This window comes from Oncorhynchus mykiss, chromosome 13 (genome assembly GCF_013265735.2).
Source record: "Oncorhynchus mykiss isolate Arlee chromosome 13, USDA_OmykA_1.1, whole genome shotgun sequence".
Classification (NCBI taxonomy): domain Eukaryota; kingdom Metazoa; phylum Chordata; class Actinopteri; order Salmoniformes; family Salmonidae; genus Oncorhynchus; species Oncorhynchus mykiss.
The window spans coordinates 15,395,290-15,411,130 of NC_048577.1; the positions used below are offsets into that span (position 1 = coordinate 15,395,290).

General features: G+C 42.7%; 3 protein-coding genes across 3 annotated transcripts; 1 reads left to right on the plus strand and 2 right to left on the minus strand.

Annotated features, from left to right (window-relative positions):
- Nucleotides 1-11: 11 nt before the first annotated feature.
- LOC110485745 (inositol 1,4,5-trisphosphate receptor-interacting protein) lies at nucleotides 12-3,986 on the minus strand. The gene is made up of 2 exons (XM_021556901.2): nucleotides 3,794-3,986; nucleotides 12-3,377 (listed from the first exon to the last, which is right to left on the minus strand). Exon 2 carries the CDS (start codon nucleotides 3,361-3,363, stop codon nucleotides 1,006-1,008), a length of 2,358 nt encoding a protein of 785 aa, XP_021412576.2. The 5' UTR covers nucleotides 3,364-3,377; nucleotides 3,794-3,986; the 3' UTR covers nucleotides 12-1,005.
- A 3,475-nt stretch (nucleotides 3,987-7,461) lies between these two features.
- LOC110485746 (zona pellucida sperm-binding protein 3) lies at nucleotides 7,462-11,307 on the plus strand. The gene is made up of 9 exons (XM_021556902.2): nucleotides 7,462-8,084; nucleotides 8,266-8,378; nucleotides 8,527-8,627; nucleotides 8,709-8,877; nucleotides 10,384-10,495; nucleotides 10,607-10,695; nucleotides 10,774-10,853; nucleotides 11,046-11,150; nucleotides 11,243-11,307. Exons 1-9 carry the CDS (start codon nucleotides 7,539-7,541, stop codon nucleotides 11,260-11,262), a joined length of 1,335 nt encoding a protein of 444 aa, XP_021412577.2. The 5' UTR covers nucleotides 7,462-7,538; the 3' UTR covers nucleotides 11,263-11,307.
- Nucleotides 11,308-11,380: 73 nt separating this feature from the next.
- Nucleotides 11,381-15,367, minus strand: LOC118938219 (inositol 1,4,5-trisphosphate receptor-interacting protein-like). The gene is made up of 2 exons (XM_036940402.1): nucleotides 15,160-15,367; nucleotides 11,381-14,743 (listed from the first exon to the last, which is right to left on the minus strand). Exon 2 carries the CDS (start codon nucleotides 14,727-14,729, stop codon nucleotides 12,375-12,377), a length of 2,355 nt encoding a protein of 784 aa, XP_036796297.1. The 5' UTR covers nucleotides 14,730-14,743; nucleotides 15,160-15,367; the 3' UTR covers nucleotides 11,381-12,374.
- Between the last annotated feature and the right edge of the window lie 474 nt (nucleotides 15,368-15,841).

Here is a 15,841-nt window from a genome sequence, read left to right on the forward strand (position 1 = left end):
ACTTTCAGACATATTTGGTGATGATTTATTTTGAAGTAGTTGAATATTGGAATGCATTTGGAAATTATTGGTATATAATTTTTAAAATCCCCAAATATATAAATCCAACATGTGAACTTAATTTCATGAGCTGAAATGAAAGAACCCAGGAATGTTCCATACGTATAAAGCTTAGTTCAAGTGTTCACATTTGTTGAAATCCATGTTTGAGCATTTCTCCTTTGCTAAGGTACTCCATCACCCTGGCAGGTGTGGCAAATCAAGAAGCTGATTAAATGGCATGATCATCACACAGGTGGACCTTGTGATGGGAACAAAAAAACACTCATAAATATGCAGTTGTCACACGACCACAATGTTTAAATTGTGTCCAGAGCGTTTGCCAGAATTTTGTTAATTTCACTACCATAAACTACCACACATTTTAGAACACTGGGCATTGTCTAACTGGCCTCACAACTGCAGACCATGAGTAACTATACCAGCCCGGGACCTTAACATCCAGCTTCTTCATCTGTAGGGTCATTGGAGACCAGCCACTCAGACAGCTGATAAATGGCGTACTTCTGTGTAATGAAGCCCTCTTGTGGGGGGGAAACTCATTGCTACTGGCTTGGCCTGGCTCTGCCTAGCTCCCAAGTTGGTGGGTGTGGGAATGCCCACCATGGCTGTGCTCCTGCCCAGTCCTGTGAAATATGTAGCTTGGGGCCTAATGTATTTCAATTTACTGATCTATGATCTAACTATTGTGTTCAGTGTATATACTACCACGCAGTTGACCCCAGGTCTGTTTGGTATTTGGAAATATTTTTACTTTTTCAATTGGGCTATAGGAAATCACTTAAATGTAGTTTTGGCCCACGTTGGAAAAATTCTAAAGTATTTCGGGTAACTTCAAATAAGCATTTATTTGGGTCTTGGTGGTGGGGTGGAACTTTTCAGTTGCATTTCAATAACATGAAATCACTGTTTCCTCATGTCATTTTAGATTTGGCATCTTTACAGTTAATTGTCCAGTATAGACCTTAAATTGTTCAACACTCTGCCAGTTGAAGTTTTGTCCAGACCATTGCATTCCTTTGGCTTTGGCAAATACTCCTGTATCAGCATGGAAGAGTTCCTGAGCATCTCTTGCAAGTGCTTTACAGTCTTGGTGTAGCTGCCATTTTGTACCCCAAGAGGGCGGAAGAGGTTTACAGGCTCTGCATCACTAAATACAGCAGGGAGTCCAATCTCACTTGGAACCAGAGGCTTTCCAATAAAGCTGTGAAGCAACTTCCTGCCCTGAAGGCTATTTTCTAGGAAGCTCAATGCATCACGTAACCTGCTAGCCAAGTGTTCAGGGTACCAGTCAGAAGGCTCTTTACTCAAAAGCAAGTGAATTAACACTGTTTTGAAGTGATGATCTGTCAGGATACTTCTGCCTGTGAGGCCCGTTTGCTTTTTGTGAAGGAACGCTACAATTCCAAGGCAGTGAATGTGGCAGGAGTTTTCAGGCAGGTGATTGGTCAGATACTTAAGGAAGTGGTCCTCGTAAGTGGTCAACGAGAGGCTCCAGTATGTGTCCAAGGATTTGTTCGTAGTTGGGGTGGAAGGAGAAATGGTGAAATAAGCTTCAGTGTCTTTGAGTTTCACCACGGGAGCCATATCGAAGGCTATCACCTTCCCTGATCTGAATCGAACCATCAGAGCTCCTGGGGCGTCCATATTGCGAAATGTCAGCTCAAATTCGTATTTGTGGGATATCTGTCCCCAAGCTTTTCTAATCGTGGTCTGGAACCATTTGGTAACCTGGGTTTTGGCCAGGTAAGGGGTGTGTTTTGAGCAAAGAGCATTATCCAATACATCAGTGACTTTCACCACTTTGACTTTCTCATTGCCACAACACAGCAGGCATAGCATATCATCATCTCCTATGGCAGCTGTGTGACATGGGCAGCCATTTTGGTTCACACCACCATCCACCATTTTGACTCTACCACAGCCCTCCATTTCAGGTGGCATATCATCAATAGCCTGGTTACACCAGAGTTGAAACTGGAAACTGTATGGCTCTAACGGGGCAATGGGGACTATGATGTCACACACAAGGGAACTGATCCTGCTCTCCACCACAAAGTCTTCAATCACCATGCCAACCTCCACATCACTCATGCTCCTCATGGCTTCTAATAGGTCATTAGCAAAACCCTCCACAAACTCAGTCACCCTCCAGCTCTCATTGGGTGAGACTTTGACACATTTGTCGTAAAAACGGTTGAGTGTATCACGGTCCGGTAGAGGAACGTCAGCCGAGAGGTTTTTCACGACAGAGATGTCTTCCATATCCTCCTGAATGATCTCTCCTGGATGGGGCTTCTTCTGTGAACGTCTTCTGAAGAATTTAATGGAGAAATGAACAAAAGAGATGAGGGAGTATGCGTTCCATAGGTACCAGGTGTAGTCGCTCTCCGAGTCTATGATATTAGTGACATGCTCCTGCTGCTGGTCATCCTTTGATGCTTCGCTGAGAATCGGTGTCTCTTCCTGGTTTGTGTTATATTGTTCTGTGAGATGTTGCTGGTCGTCTGACTTTCTGAGGCTGGGTGGTACTTTTACTTCCTGATGTGTGTTAGACGGCTGGTCTGTGAGATGCTCTTGCTGGTTCCCCTCTGATGATGTACTGAAGATAGGTGACACCTCCTGTTCTGCTTCCTGGTCTGTTTTAGATTGCTGCTGGTCGACCTGAGACTCTTCCTGACGCTCTCGTGATGTCTGTTGGTCACTATTGCAACTACCAGTCTGGACCTCTTGTGGCCACTGTTGATTGACATTCGCCATGTCCTTGTCCAAGTGGTACAGCTTCTTGTCATTGTGAAATGCCTCTGTGTCCGAAGCATGCTGCTCTTGGTCGTGTCCTTGTGAAAGGGTTAATGATAGGTTGAGGCCAACGGTAGACTGTTTCTTGTCCTCTGGTGATTGGTTTTGCTCTGTCTTAAGTACATCTTGGTGTACTTGTGAAAGCTTATGGTCAATGTGAGATCCCTCCTCTTTCTCTTCATCTTTCTCTTTGTTCTCTTGAGAATGTTTCTGTTCGATGAGAGTCTCTTCCAAGCCCTTTTGATAATGGTTCTGGTCAATTTGATCGGCCTGTTGTACTTCAAGTTGTAAGGGTTTTTGGTCGATGGGCCCTTCCTCTTGGGTTACCAGTGGTGACACTTCCTGTTCTAGCTTTGCCCTCTCCCTCAGCAGCCAATCTTCACGCTCCTGCATGCCCATTATGTGATCATCCTGCTCCTGAACCTGTCCTGTTCTGTCCTCTCTGGGGATGGGATACAGTAGACTAACTGCCAGCACAAACACCCGAAGAATGGTATCTTGCATCCTTAACGTTGTCTCTGTGGAGTAGAATAAGACATTTGAAAAATGTGGTTTCTATTCTATGATATCCATGTTGATATATATCTATTTTTCCATCCTTCTCATTCAAAACGCATGTGAAGTCCAATATGAGATTTTAACACACAGTACGATAAATTATACCAAACCTTCGATGGGTGCATCAGTGTGTGCAATGAAATCAAAGGTGCAGGTAGGTTCTGTGAAATTCCGATTTAGCAGAAATCCATAACGATGTATCATATCAGTTGAGAAACTACAATGCTAAGCATAAAGAACAGTGAGTGGATGAGAGACCGAGATGGGGACTTCCTTGTTGGCTCGAAAGCATCTAACTTTTGGTCAATTCCTTCAGTATGCACACAAAACAGCATTATTTCTCAATCAAAATAAAAGTTGCAATAATAACACTTACCTGACTGGAATAAGTAGTCTAGTTGTACATTTAGTTGTACCCGGCAATTGTCGTTATGGACGTACCGTAGAGGAGGAAACGAAAAAGAGATCCTTGCACAGCAACACTGCTATCTCTTCCTATTTTAGATGCAGTTGTAGGTTGACTTATTTCCTGAGTGAGTACCCTGCCCATGTGCTGTGGCTGTGCGACACTTTCCTCTGCAATACACAGAGCAAACCGGATAGCGCACACTTCCTGTACTGTTCAGATAAGAATCAGGGTCATCAGACACAACACAGCGGGGACAAATATAGAGGTACTGTACATACAGTCGCTTGTGAAGGATTCACATTTTGCAATCTACACAACCTACTCCACATTTTCAAATTGAATTACAGAACATTTTCCAAATAGTTATATATATATTTATATATATTTTTTAAACACCCCAAGCACTTTTGGCAGCCATTACAGCTGTGAATTGTTTTGAAGAAGATTCTACCAACTTTAAACAACTCCTAGGGCAGTGTTTCCCAAACTAGGGGTACACGTTTGGGTTTTTGCACTAGCGCTACACAGCTGCTTCAAATAATCAAAGCTTGATGATAAGTTGATTATTTGAATCAGCTGTGTAATGCTAAGAAAAAACCCAAAACGTGCACCCCTTGGGGTCCCCGGGACCGAGTTTGGGAAAAGCTGTCTTAGGGCAACATTTATCCATTGTCAAAATTGCTCCAGCTCAGTAAATTTAGTTGTAATTCATTCATGGACAGCAATATTCATACCTTGTCTCTGAAATGTAAGTCAGGACTGAGGCTGGAACACTCAACACCTCTTGGAAAGCTAATCTGGCATGTCTTTTGCATAGAACATTGTGTAATTTCCCCACTGAATGATACAACTCTATCCCAGGGTTTTCAGAAGACTGAGATGTGTATTCCTCTAACTTTTTACCTGGGTTTTGCTCCTTTCATATTTCTTTTGATCCTGACAAACTCCCCAGCCCCTGCCGGTGGCAAGCATACACATAACATGATGCTGCCAACACAAAAATGGAAAATATAATGGCACACAGAGGCAGATCTGACTCGTTATCTCAATGTCAATGACATCAGCATGCTTTTATATGCTAGTGTCAACATCATTTTTATATACATATATTATCCGTTGACGGCAAAGTATTTGAATATGCACAAAAGGGGAGATATCACAATAAATAATGAGTTTGCTTTTAAATGCAGTACTCCCTCCCAAAATGTCACTTTGGAAATAGATTGTGGAGTAGATTGTGTACATTGGTAGGAAAAAAATCCTGTGTAATCTAATTTAAAAAAAAATTGACAGTACAATCTGAAGACTTTGACTTGGCATTCACTGTAAGGTAGAATGGTTCAACTTGTCACAGGTGTGATAATGAGCCTCAATGGATTAATATGAATGCTTCCACCTTGCTAATTGAATTGATTATTATGAATGCTTCTACATTGCTAATTGAATTGAGAGGATGGCTGCCGTTTCATTGGCTCTTAACCAACCATGCTATTTTTTTTTTCTCGCATTTTTTATAACTTATTTTGTACATAATGTTGCTGCTACCGTCTCTTATGACCGAAAATAACTTCTGGAAATCAGAACAGCGATTACTCACCTTGAACTGGGTGAAGAATTTCTCTTTAATGACTCAGTTACACCAGCTCTACACCAGCTCTGTCAGGAGGTATGTTCCAGAATTCACCCAACTTATTGTGGGAAGCTCCTGGAAGGCTACCTGAAACGTTTGACCGAAGTTAAACAATTTAAAGGCAATACTACCAAATTTTAACTGAGTGTATGTAAACTTCTGACCCACTGGGAATGTGATGAAAGAAATAAAATCTGAAATGAATCATTCTCTCCGCTATTATTCTGACATTTCACATTCTTAAAATTAAGTGGTGTTCCTGACTGACCTAAAACATGGCATTTTTACAGGGATTAAATGTCAGGAATTGTGAGAAACTGAGTTTAAATGTATTTGGCTAAGGTATGTGTAAACTTCTGACTTCAACTGTACATAGCTACCTCAGTTACCTCGTACCCCTGCACATCGATTAGGTACTGGTACTCCCTGTATATAGTCATGTTATTTTTACTCGTTATTGTTATTCACTGTGCATTTATACCTCATGCCACTATTTCTATATATATTTTTTCTTCTACTAGAGTCCAGTTGGGGGCGGTAATGAAACATATTGGATGACAACCGCCATTAAACCCCACGGAAGAAGAAGACAAAGAAGAAGAGAGTGCCTTCTCTGTGAAGTGTGAGATAACTAAATTCGATGTAAACAATGTAATTTTTTAAAACTTTGGCAAAGGGTCACATCTACAAAACGTAGTGTACTCTGTTCATAACAGATCATAGTTTTGGGAACAGAAAACTGTATTGAGATCGGGCTTTTCTTCGATGAGAAAATCAGCCAAATGTCGGCCCAGTTCCATCTCGCTCCCACTGCCGGCCACTTGGCCTCCTCTCCCCACCAAGCGGAAATTCCAACCAGATGCTTAAGATTTTATGGTGAAACATCTGGCTCCTTGTTCTCTCTGTGACGCAACATTGTGGCACCATTGAGGCCATCTCATCTCCATTTTGAAGTAGCCCATTTTCTTCTTCTACTACTTCTTTGAGTTGGTAAACAAACTGAAAGGGTGCACACTGCCACCTGGAGTTTATGGTCTGTACAGGTATAAAGCCAAGGTTGACGATTTACTTCTTCCAGCATTTGGGTCATTCCACGAAATGAGTGCCATTTGCTTCCGTTTGATATTTTAAGTAGGGTGAAAATTGTGCACCAATATTGAATTTTAAAAGCCTGTTCTATTAATTGAAGTGCCCTTTAATATAGACCACATGGATAATTTAATAAGCAGATTTTTTTATATGGATAATGACTTGCTAAAGTGCCAAAATTCCAAATTTTGACATGTGACTGTGCACCCTCTGACTTGTATGAAAGATTTTAAGATATTGTTTGAGGAGGTAGGGTTTCAGATGTTTTCGGAAGATGTGTAGGGACTCTGCTGTCCTAGCTTCAGTTGGTTCCCACTTAATACCAACATTTCTCCAAGAGTCCACCGTCATTGGAAAGCCCTAGTAATTTTGTTGCTTTGTTATTTTGTTGCTTTGACAAATTAATTTCTGAAGATTATTATTCATTTAATGTGATTTAATATGCATCTGTCCCTCATTTTAAGGTCAACTCTGAACTGAGCTCTCGTTTCAACGTAGTGAAACAATTTATTTTAAAATATTTATTTCATAAGAAACATTTAACAACTTATAGTCAAACTATAGTATAAAAGCAGGTGGGCTGGTTCTACTCTTTTGGCCCATTTTGTGGTGGAAACGTCAGTGGGTCAAACATGATGTCAACCCTGTCACCCATAGATAGACAGGCTAGAAAGGTTTCAACAATAAAACCTTTTATTGTGAATCTTACTTTCAACTGCCCCTCCCTGTTGAACATAATAAACGTCCATTCCCCGTCACAAGGCGATTTATGGCTGCTTTAAAATGAAACTATGATCATACAACTTTTGAAAAACTGGGCTCTGGTGACTGCTAATTGGTTGATTCTGCTACTGATTAAAGTCAGCACCAGGTGTTGCAATTACTTGGGTGCTGTAGCTAGTATATAAAACACACAAGCAAATGGTGGTTCTCTCATGCACCTTGCCACTGTTCTGGATTAGTTGAGAGAGAGATTTGGTGGTGAAGGGCAAGATGGTGGTGAAATTGGTGCTTTTGCTCCTGAGTTACTCCTCTGTGTATTGTTTGTCAGGTAAGGGCTTCCCTTTAGCTGTTGATGATGGGAATGACTCTGAAGTTCTGTGGGATGAGACAGAGCGATTGAGGTTTGATGACGACTCTGAACCCAAGGTCAGATCTCGTTCCCAAATCGTGGCCAGTCCCATGTTGGAGCATTCTCGTAAGCCAGACTATCTGAAGCTACCAGTATACATCCCTATTCGTGCTTCTGAGGACCAAGCGAATGTCTTCAAGCCTGAAGGGAAGTTCAGGCCGCTGCCCCCCTCAGTCAAGCACATCCTGCTGCCCACCGCCTCTCCTCCCACCACTCCTCCAGCTCACTCTAAGAAGGTTGAGGTCCTGTGCCACCTCGACAGGATTTATGTGAGAATCAGAAAGGATGCCTTCACCAACCCCGACGCCTGCAAGTACCTCAAACTCCACAAATGCAAAGTCAACAAATCCACCGCGGAACACTACTACATGCTCTACAACATCAAAAGCTGTAGCTTCCATAGAAAGGTTGGCTACCGATGCCATCAGAAATACAATCCCCTGTCACTCAGACATCAAATGTATGCCCTGAGTGATCCAGTCAAATTGCGACTGTCTGAAGGGATTGTATTTCCATGGCTGTAGTGATCGAGTATGTTTAAATGTATTGGTGGTTTTTAGAGTTTGTTTTTTTCCCCTCCTATTCCAGTGTACCGCTGATTATATTTCCTACTCCAACGTGCTGAAGTACGAGCCAGAGGCCATAGGCGGTATTGTGAGGGAGTTGCCATTCTCGGTTCACATCGAATGCCGCTACAATCGGTGAACCACCACTTCATCATGATTTCACATTTGGTGGCTACGTTCCAATGTCCACACTAGCATATCCTATACATGGCTCCATACTAGGTAGTATGCTAGTCTGGATATTATTGAGTGTCTGACTGCACTAACGGCCATTTTTCTACAGGATCCACCACTCTTACAAGTTTGGCTTTCATCCTCGTTTGTTGGGGAAAGTCTTCAAGGTCCTTAAATCAAAGGTTGGCGTCACCCTCACATCTTATGATGGTGAGTTGACTTGACAGATGTCACCCAAATCAGAATACACTTGCAGTATTGTTAAACTTTAACTCTATTCTTTCTCTTCAGAATCATGGAACAAGCTCGCTGGAAATAAAACCTATATCATTGGACAACCAATGTACTTTGAGGCCAAAGTTCCCACTATTTCTTTGCATCGGCGGGTGTATATTAACAACTGTTACGTGACTGCTAGCCCCAACTCCACTCTCAAATACACTGTGGTCGACAACTATGGGTAAAACCTCTTTGTAATAGAACTACAATTTATCTTGTTCCTGGTGGTTAATTTCTTGTTAATTGGCTAGATTCCACAGCTGGGCAGTTTACACAGGCAGTCTAACTCTATTTTGTCCACTAATTTGGTTGAAAGACCAATCACATGTCTTTTTCAGAACTTATCTGATTGGTGAAATTGAAGTTTGCAGTGGGAGTACAGAGCTTAGCATGTCTCCCAAAGCCTGAAGACATTTCAGCTTGGGAAAATGTAGGATTTTCAGGAGTCGGGTAATTGGTTAAGGGAAGAGGATTGGAAGGAAAGGTTTTAAAGACAAATGGTGGCAGAGGATGGTTTTGAATTAGACTCTAGCAATAACAGGGAAAGGGATATGTTGAGGAAGACTGTCAAGTTGAAAGTGGGCCAGATGCCAGTTCGAGTTATGGAGGTGAAATTGAAGGGGTAAAGGTTTGTGAGGAGCATGAGCCTTGTGTTGAGGGCATGGTTATGATAAAGATGCATTTTGGTCCAGTAGAACAGATTTTTTTAAGAGGATGGAACCAGGTCTTTTGGCTGATCCATGGGTGGGAAAGAGGGTGTGCTTTTGAGTAGGTCAAGTGGACTTGTGATTGTGTTTCTTTAGATCAGAGGAAGCAGGCGCTCTGTGCGACAACTAGTATAGTCTGTCTTTGCGCACCATTGAAGGGAGTCAATTCTGGGTTAGTGTAGAGGTGGCGCAATGGAAGTTGACGATTCCTGTGAAGTTTGGTGCGATGCAGACCCGGGGGCGACACGGTGTCACTCAGTCCTTTTGAGTTGTCAGTCTTTACCTGACAAGATCATGTTAGGATGTATCACTTATCCTGTTGGCGCTTTTGTGGCAAATCCACTGCTGTTTCAGCTGCAACATTTATGGTCCTGTCAGTGTGTAGGAGGGAGATTCCAAGATGTGGAAGTGTGCAGAAGGGCAAGGGAGATAAGTGTAGTTTTGTTGGATAAAGTGGTCAACTGTAGGGTGCACATGTTGCTGGGGCTCAAGTGTTCGGTGGCTAGTCAGAGCGGTGTCGAATGCTGAGGGAGTGAAGTAGAGAATGGGTCAAGGGTGAGCAAATCTGAGGATTCCTGTGAATGGGATGTCCGACAGCACAGAGGGATAGGCCATTGAGTTGCATGTGCTTCAGTAAGGTGGCGGGGACACGTGTAGCATGGTAGTGTCCTGTCCTCTCAGCCCATTGTCCTGGGGAAGGCTCAGATGAGGTTAAAATTGTGTAATCAGTGTTTTTGGTTCCCATTTTGTATCAGTGTACTGGACCTATAATTCGGTTGGGGGTGGTAACGCAATATATTGGATGCCAACGGCTGTTAAACCTCAACCAAGAGAACTCAGAACTGTCTGCCTGTGTAACACAGCCCTAGTGTCTTTTGTAACTCAGTCCCTGGTTTACAAGGTGAGAATAAGAACCAGCGGGTGAACCTTGTCCCACATTGGAGGGATTAGATTTAAGTGCATAATCTTCTCTTCACTAGATGCATGGTGGATGGCAAGAATACTGTCCAGTCAAAGTTCCTGTCACACACAACCAACAATGCTTTGAGGTTCACTGTTGGAGCTTTCATCTTCCAGGGCCTGGACAATCAGGTCTGACTCATGTGTGAATCTCCAAACAACTAATCATGATGGTTTGCTTCTTTAATACTATAGTCCTACAGTAATGCACCTTAAAGAGAACATACTTTTATTTTCTTCCAGAAACTCCACTTGCACTGTGAAATAAGTACGGGAAATGTCACTCCAACTCCAAGTTCCAAGTCCTGCAACTATGACACAAAGACTAAAAAGTAGGTTCACCTGATTGATTGAGTTCTGAGGGACTCCTTGCTATGAGGGTTAACTAATATTTGCTGTGATTGTCCTAGGTGGGTGGAACTGTATGGTGAAGCTGCGGTTTGCTCATGCTGTGTCGGTTCTTGTCCTTCTCCTTCTCTACGACCCTCCGGTGAGCATAGGCCTGGTTCATGACCAGTAATGTCTTGTCTCATTGTCACCAACCCTTTCATCTGAGCACATTAGGGAATGGGAAGCCATTTTTGAGGACTTAACCCGGGCATTCATACCACTGTTATTTTACTTTCTGGTTTGTTTGACCGTAATCTGGAAATGCAATACTGATCTGATAATGCTCTCATAGCTCACGCACAAACTGTGACCAGTCATTTTATGACGATGGCCCATGACGAACATGCTAAAAATAAAACGTGGAGCATGGAAACCTTCAACGACGGGGCTACTGAAGGTACTCAGTCCCTCTGCTTAATTCTTAAGAATGTTTCATGTTAATATAAGAACATTTCTGAAAGTAATAGTGTTTTTCCCTCATGGTTTCAGGTGCTGTTGGGAGGGTTTGATGAGCAGTGGACAATGCTTTTGATAAAATAAACTTTTTAAACTATCATGTGTATTGAGTTCATTCAAAATGGCTGCAGAGGTCCAGGCAGAACTGGGTTCAAATATTACTTTCAGACATATTTGGTGATGATTTATTTTGAAGTAGTTGAATATTGGAATGCATTTGGAAATTATTGGTATATAATTTTTAAAATCCCCAAATATATAAATCCAACATGTGAACTTAATTTCATGAGCTGAAATGAAAGAACCCAGGAATGTTCCATACGTATAAAGCTTAGTTCAAGTGTTCACATTTGTTGAAATCCATGTTTGAGCATTTCTCCTTTGCTAAGGTACTCCATCACCCTGGCAGGTGTGGCAAATCAAGAAGCTGATTAAATGGCATGATCATCACACAGGTGGACCTTGTGATGGGAACAAAAAAACACTCATAAATATGCAGTTGTCACACGACCACAATGTTTAAATTGTGTCCAGAGCGTTTGCCAGAATTTTGTTAATTTCACTACCATAAACTACCGCACATTTTAGAACACTGGGCATTGTCTAACTGGCCTCACAACTGCAGACCATGAGTAACTATACCAGCCCGGGACCTTAACATCCAGCTTCTTCATCTGTAGGGTCATTGGAGACCAGCCACTCAGACAGCTGATAAATGGCGTACTTCTGTGTAATGAAGCCCTCTTGTGGGGGGGAAACTCATTGCTACTGGCTTGGCCTGGCTCTGCCTAGCTCCCAAGTTGGTGGGTGTGGGAATGCCCACCATGGCTGTGCTCCTGCCCAGTCCTGTGAAATATGTAGCTTGGGGCCTAATGTATTTCAATTTACTGATCTATGATCTAACTATTGTGTTCAGTGTATATACTACCACGCAGTTGACCCCAGGTCTGTTTGGTATTTGGAAATATTTTTACTTTTTCAATTGGGCTATAGGAAATCACTTAAATGTAGTTTTGGCCCACGTTGGAAAAATTCTAAAGTATTTCGGGTAACTTCAAATAAGCATTTATTTGGGTCTTGGTGGTGGGGTGGAACTTTTCAGTTGCATTTCAATAACATGAAATCACTGTTTCCTCATGTCATTTTAGATTTGGCATCTTTACAGTTAATTGTCCAGTATAGACCTTAAATTGTTCAACACTCTGCCAGTTGAAGTTTTGTCCAGACCATTGCATTCCTTTGGCTTTGGCAAATACTCCTGTATCAGCATGGAAGAGTTCCTGAGCATCTCTTGCAAGTGCTTTACAGTCTTGGTGTAGCTGCCATTTTGTACCCCAAGAGGGCGGAAGAGGTTTACAGGCTCTGCATCACTAAATACAGCAGGGAGTCCAATCTCACTTGGAACCAGAGGCTTTCCAATAAAGCTGTGAAGCAACTTCCTGCCCTGAAGGCTATTTTCTAGGAAGCTCAATGCATCACGTAACCTGCTAGCCAAGTGTTCAGGGTACCAGTCAGAAGGCTCTTTACTCAAAAGCAAGTGAATTAACACTGTTTTGAAGTGATGATCTGTCAGGATACTTCTGCCTGTGAGGCCCGTTTGCTTTTTGTGAAGGAACGCTACAATTCCAAGGCAGTGAATGTGGCAGGAGTTTTCAGGCAGGTGATTGGTCAGATACTTCAGGAAGTGGTCCTCGTAAGTGGTCAACGAGAGGCTCCAGTATGTGTCCAAGGATTTGTTCGTAGTTGGGGTGGAAGGAGAAATGGTGAAATAAGCTTCAGTGTCTTTGAGTTTCACCACGGGAGCCATATCGAAGGCTATCACCTTCCCTGATCTGAATCGAACCATCAGAGCTCCTGGGGCGTCCATATTGCGAAATGTCAGCTCAAATTCGTATTTGTGGGATATCTGTCCCCAAGCTTTTCTAATCGTGGTCTGGAACCATTTGGTAACCTGGGTTTTGGCCAGGTAAGGGGTGTGTTTTGAGCAAAGGGCATTATCCAATACATCAGTGACTTTCACCACTTTGACTTTCTCATTGCCACAACACAGCAGGCATAGCATATCATCATCTCCTATGGCAGCTGTGTGACATGGGCAGCCATTTTGGTTCACACCACCATCCACCATTTTGACTCTACCACAGCCCTCCATTTCAGGTGGCATATCATCAATAGCCTGGTTACACCAGAGTTGAAACTGGAAACTGTATGGCTCTAACGGGGCAATGGGGACTATGATGTCACACACAAGGGAACTGATCCTGCTCTCCACCACAAAGTCTTCAATCACCATGCCAACCTCCACATCAGTCATGCTCCTCATGGCTTCTAATAGGTCATTAGCAAAACCCTCCACAAACTCAGTCACCCTCCAGCTCTCATTGGGTGAGACTTTGACACATTTGTCGTAAAAACGGTTGAGTGTGTCACGGTCCGGTAGAGGAACGTCAGCCGAGAGGTTTTTCACGACAGAGATGTCTTCCATATCCTCCTGAATGATCTCTCCTGGATGGGGCTTCTTCTGTGAACGTCTTCTGAAGAATTTAATGGAGAAATGAACAAAAGAGATGAGGGAGTATGCGTTCCATAGGTACCAGGTGTAGTCGCTCTCCGAGTCTATGATATTAGTGACATGCTCCTGCTGCTGGTCATCCTTTGATGCTTCGCTGAGAATCGGTGTCTCTTCCTGGTTTGTGTTATATTGTTCTGTGAGATGTTGCTGGTCGTCTGACTTTCTGAGGCTGGGTGGTACTTTAACTTCCTGATGTGTGTTAGACGGCTGGTCTGTGAGATGCTCTTGCTGGTTCCCCTCTGATGATGTACTGAAGATAGGTGACACCTCCTGTTCTGCTTCCTGGTCTGTTTTAGATTGCTGCTGGTCGACCTGAGACTCTTCCTGACGCTCTGGTGATGTCTGTTGGTCACTATTGCAACTACCAGTCTGGACCTCTTGTGGCCACTGTTGATTGACATTCGCCATGTCCTTGTCCAAGTGGTACAGCTTCTTGTCATTGTGAAATGCCTCTGTGTCCGAAGCATGCTGCTCTTGGTCGTTTCCTTGTGAAAGGGTTAATGATAGGCTGAGGTCAACGGTAGACTGTTCCTTGTCCTCTGGTGATTGGTTTTGCTCTGTCTTAGGTACATCTTGGTGTACTTGTGAAAGCTTATGGTCAATGTGAGATCCCTCTTTCTCTTCATCTTTCTCTTTGTTCTCTTGAGAATGTTTCTGTTCGATGAGAGTCTCTTCCAAGCCCTTTTGATAATGGTTCTGGTCAATTTGATCGGCCTGTTGTACTTCAAGTTGTAAGGGTTTTTGGTCGATGGGCCCTTCCTCTTGGGTTACCAGTGGTGACACTTCCTGTTCTAGCTTTGCCCTCTCCCTCAGCAGCCAATCTTCACGCTCCTGCATGCCCATTATGTGATCATCCTGCTCCTGAACCTGTCCTGTTCTGTCCTCTCTGGGGATGGGATACAGTAGACTAACTGCCAGCACAAACACCCGAAGAATGGTATCTTGCATCCTTAACGTTGTCTCTGTGGAGTAGAATAAGACATTTGAAAAATGTGGTTTCTATTCTATGATATCCATGTTGATATATATCTATTTTCCCATCCTTCTCATTCAAAACGCATGTGAAGTCCAATATGAGATTTTAAAACACAGTACGATAAATTATACCAAACCTTCGATGGGTGCATCAGTGTGTGCAATGAAATCAAAGGTGCAGGTAGGTTCTGTGAAATTCCGATTTAGCAGAAATCCATAACGATGTATCATATCAGTTGAGAAACGACAATGCTAAGCATAAAGAACAGGGAGTGGATGAGAGACCGAGATGGGGACTTCCTTGTTGGCTCGAAAGCATCTAACTTTTGGTCAATTCCTTCAGTATGCACACAAAACAGCATTATTTCTCAATCAAAATAAAAGTTGCAATAATAACACTTACCTGACTGGAATAAGTAGTCTAGTTGTACATTTAGTTGTACCCGGCAATGGTCGTTATGGACGTACCGTAGAGGAGGAAACGAAAAAGAGATCCTTGCACAGCAACACTGCTATCTCTTCCTATTTTAGATGCAGTTGTAGGTTGACTTATTTCCTGAGTGAGTACCCTGCCCATGTGCTGTGGCTGTGCGACACTTTCCTCTGCAATACACAGAGCAAACCGGATAGCGCACACTTCCTGTACTGTTCAGATAAGAATCAGGGTCATCAGACACAACACAGCGGGGACAAATATAGAGGTACTGTACATACAGTCGCTTGTGAAGGATTCACATTTTGCAATCTACACAACCTACTCCACATTTTAAAATTGAATTACAGAACATTTTCCAAATAATTATATATATATTTATATATATATTTTAAACACCCCAAGCACTTTTGGCAGCCATTACAGCTGTGAATTGTTTTGAATAAGATTCTACCAACTTTAAACAACTCCTAGGGCAGTGTTTCCCAAACTAGGGGTACACGTTTGGGTTTTTGCACTAGCGCTACACAGCTGCTTCAAATAATCAAAGCTTGATGATAAGTTGATTATTTGAATCAGCTGTGTAATGCTAAGACAAAACCCAAAACGTGCACCCCTTGGGGTCCCCGGGACCGAGTTTGGGAAAAGCTGT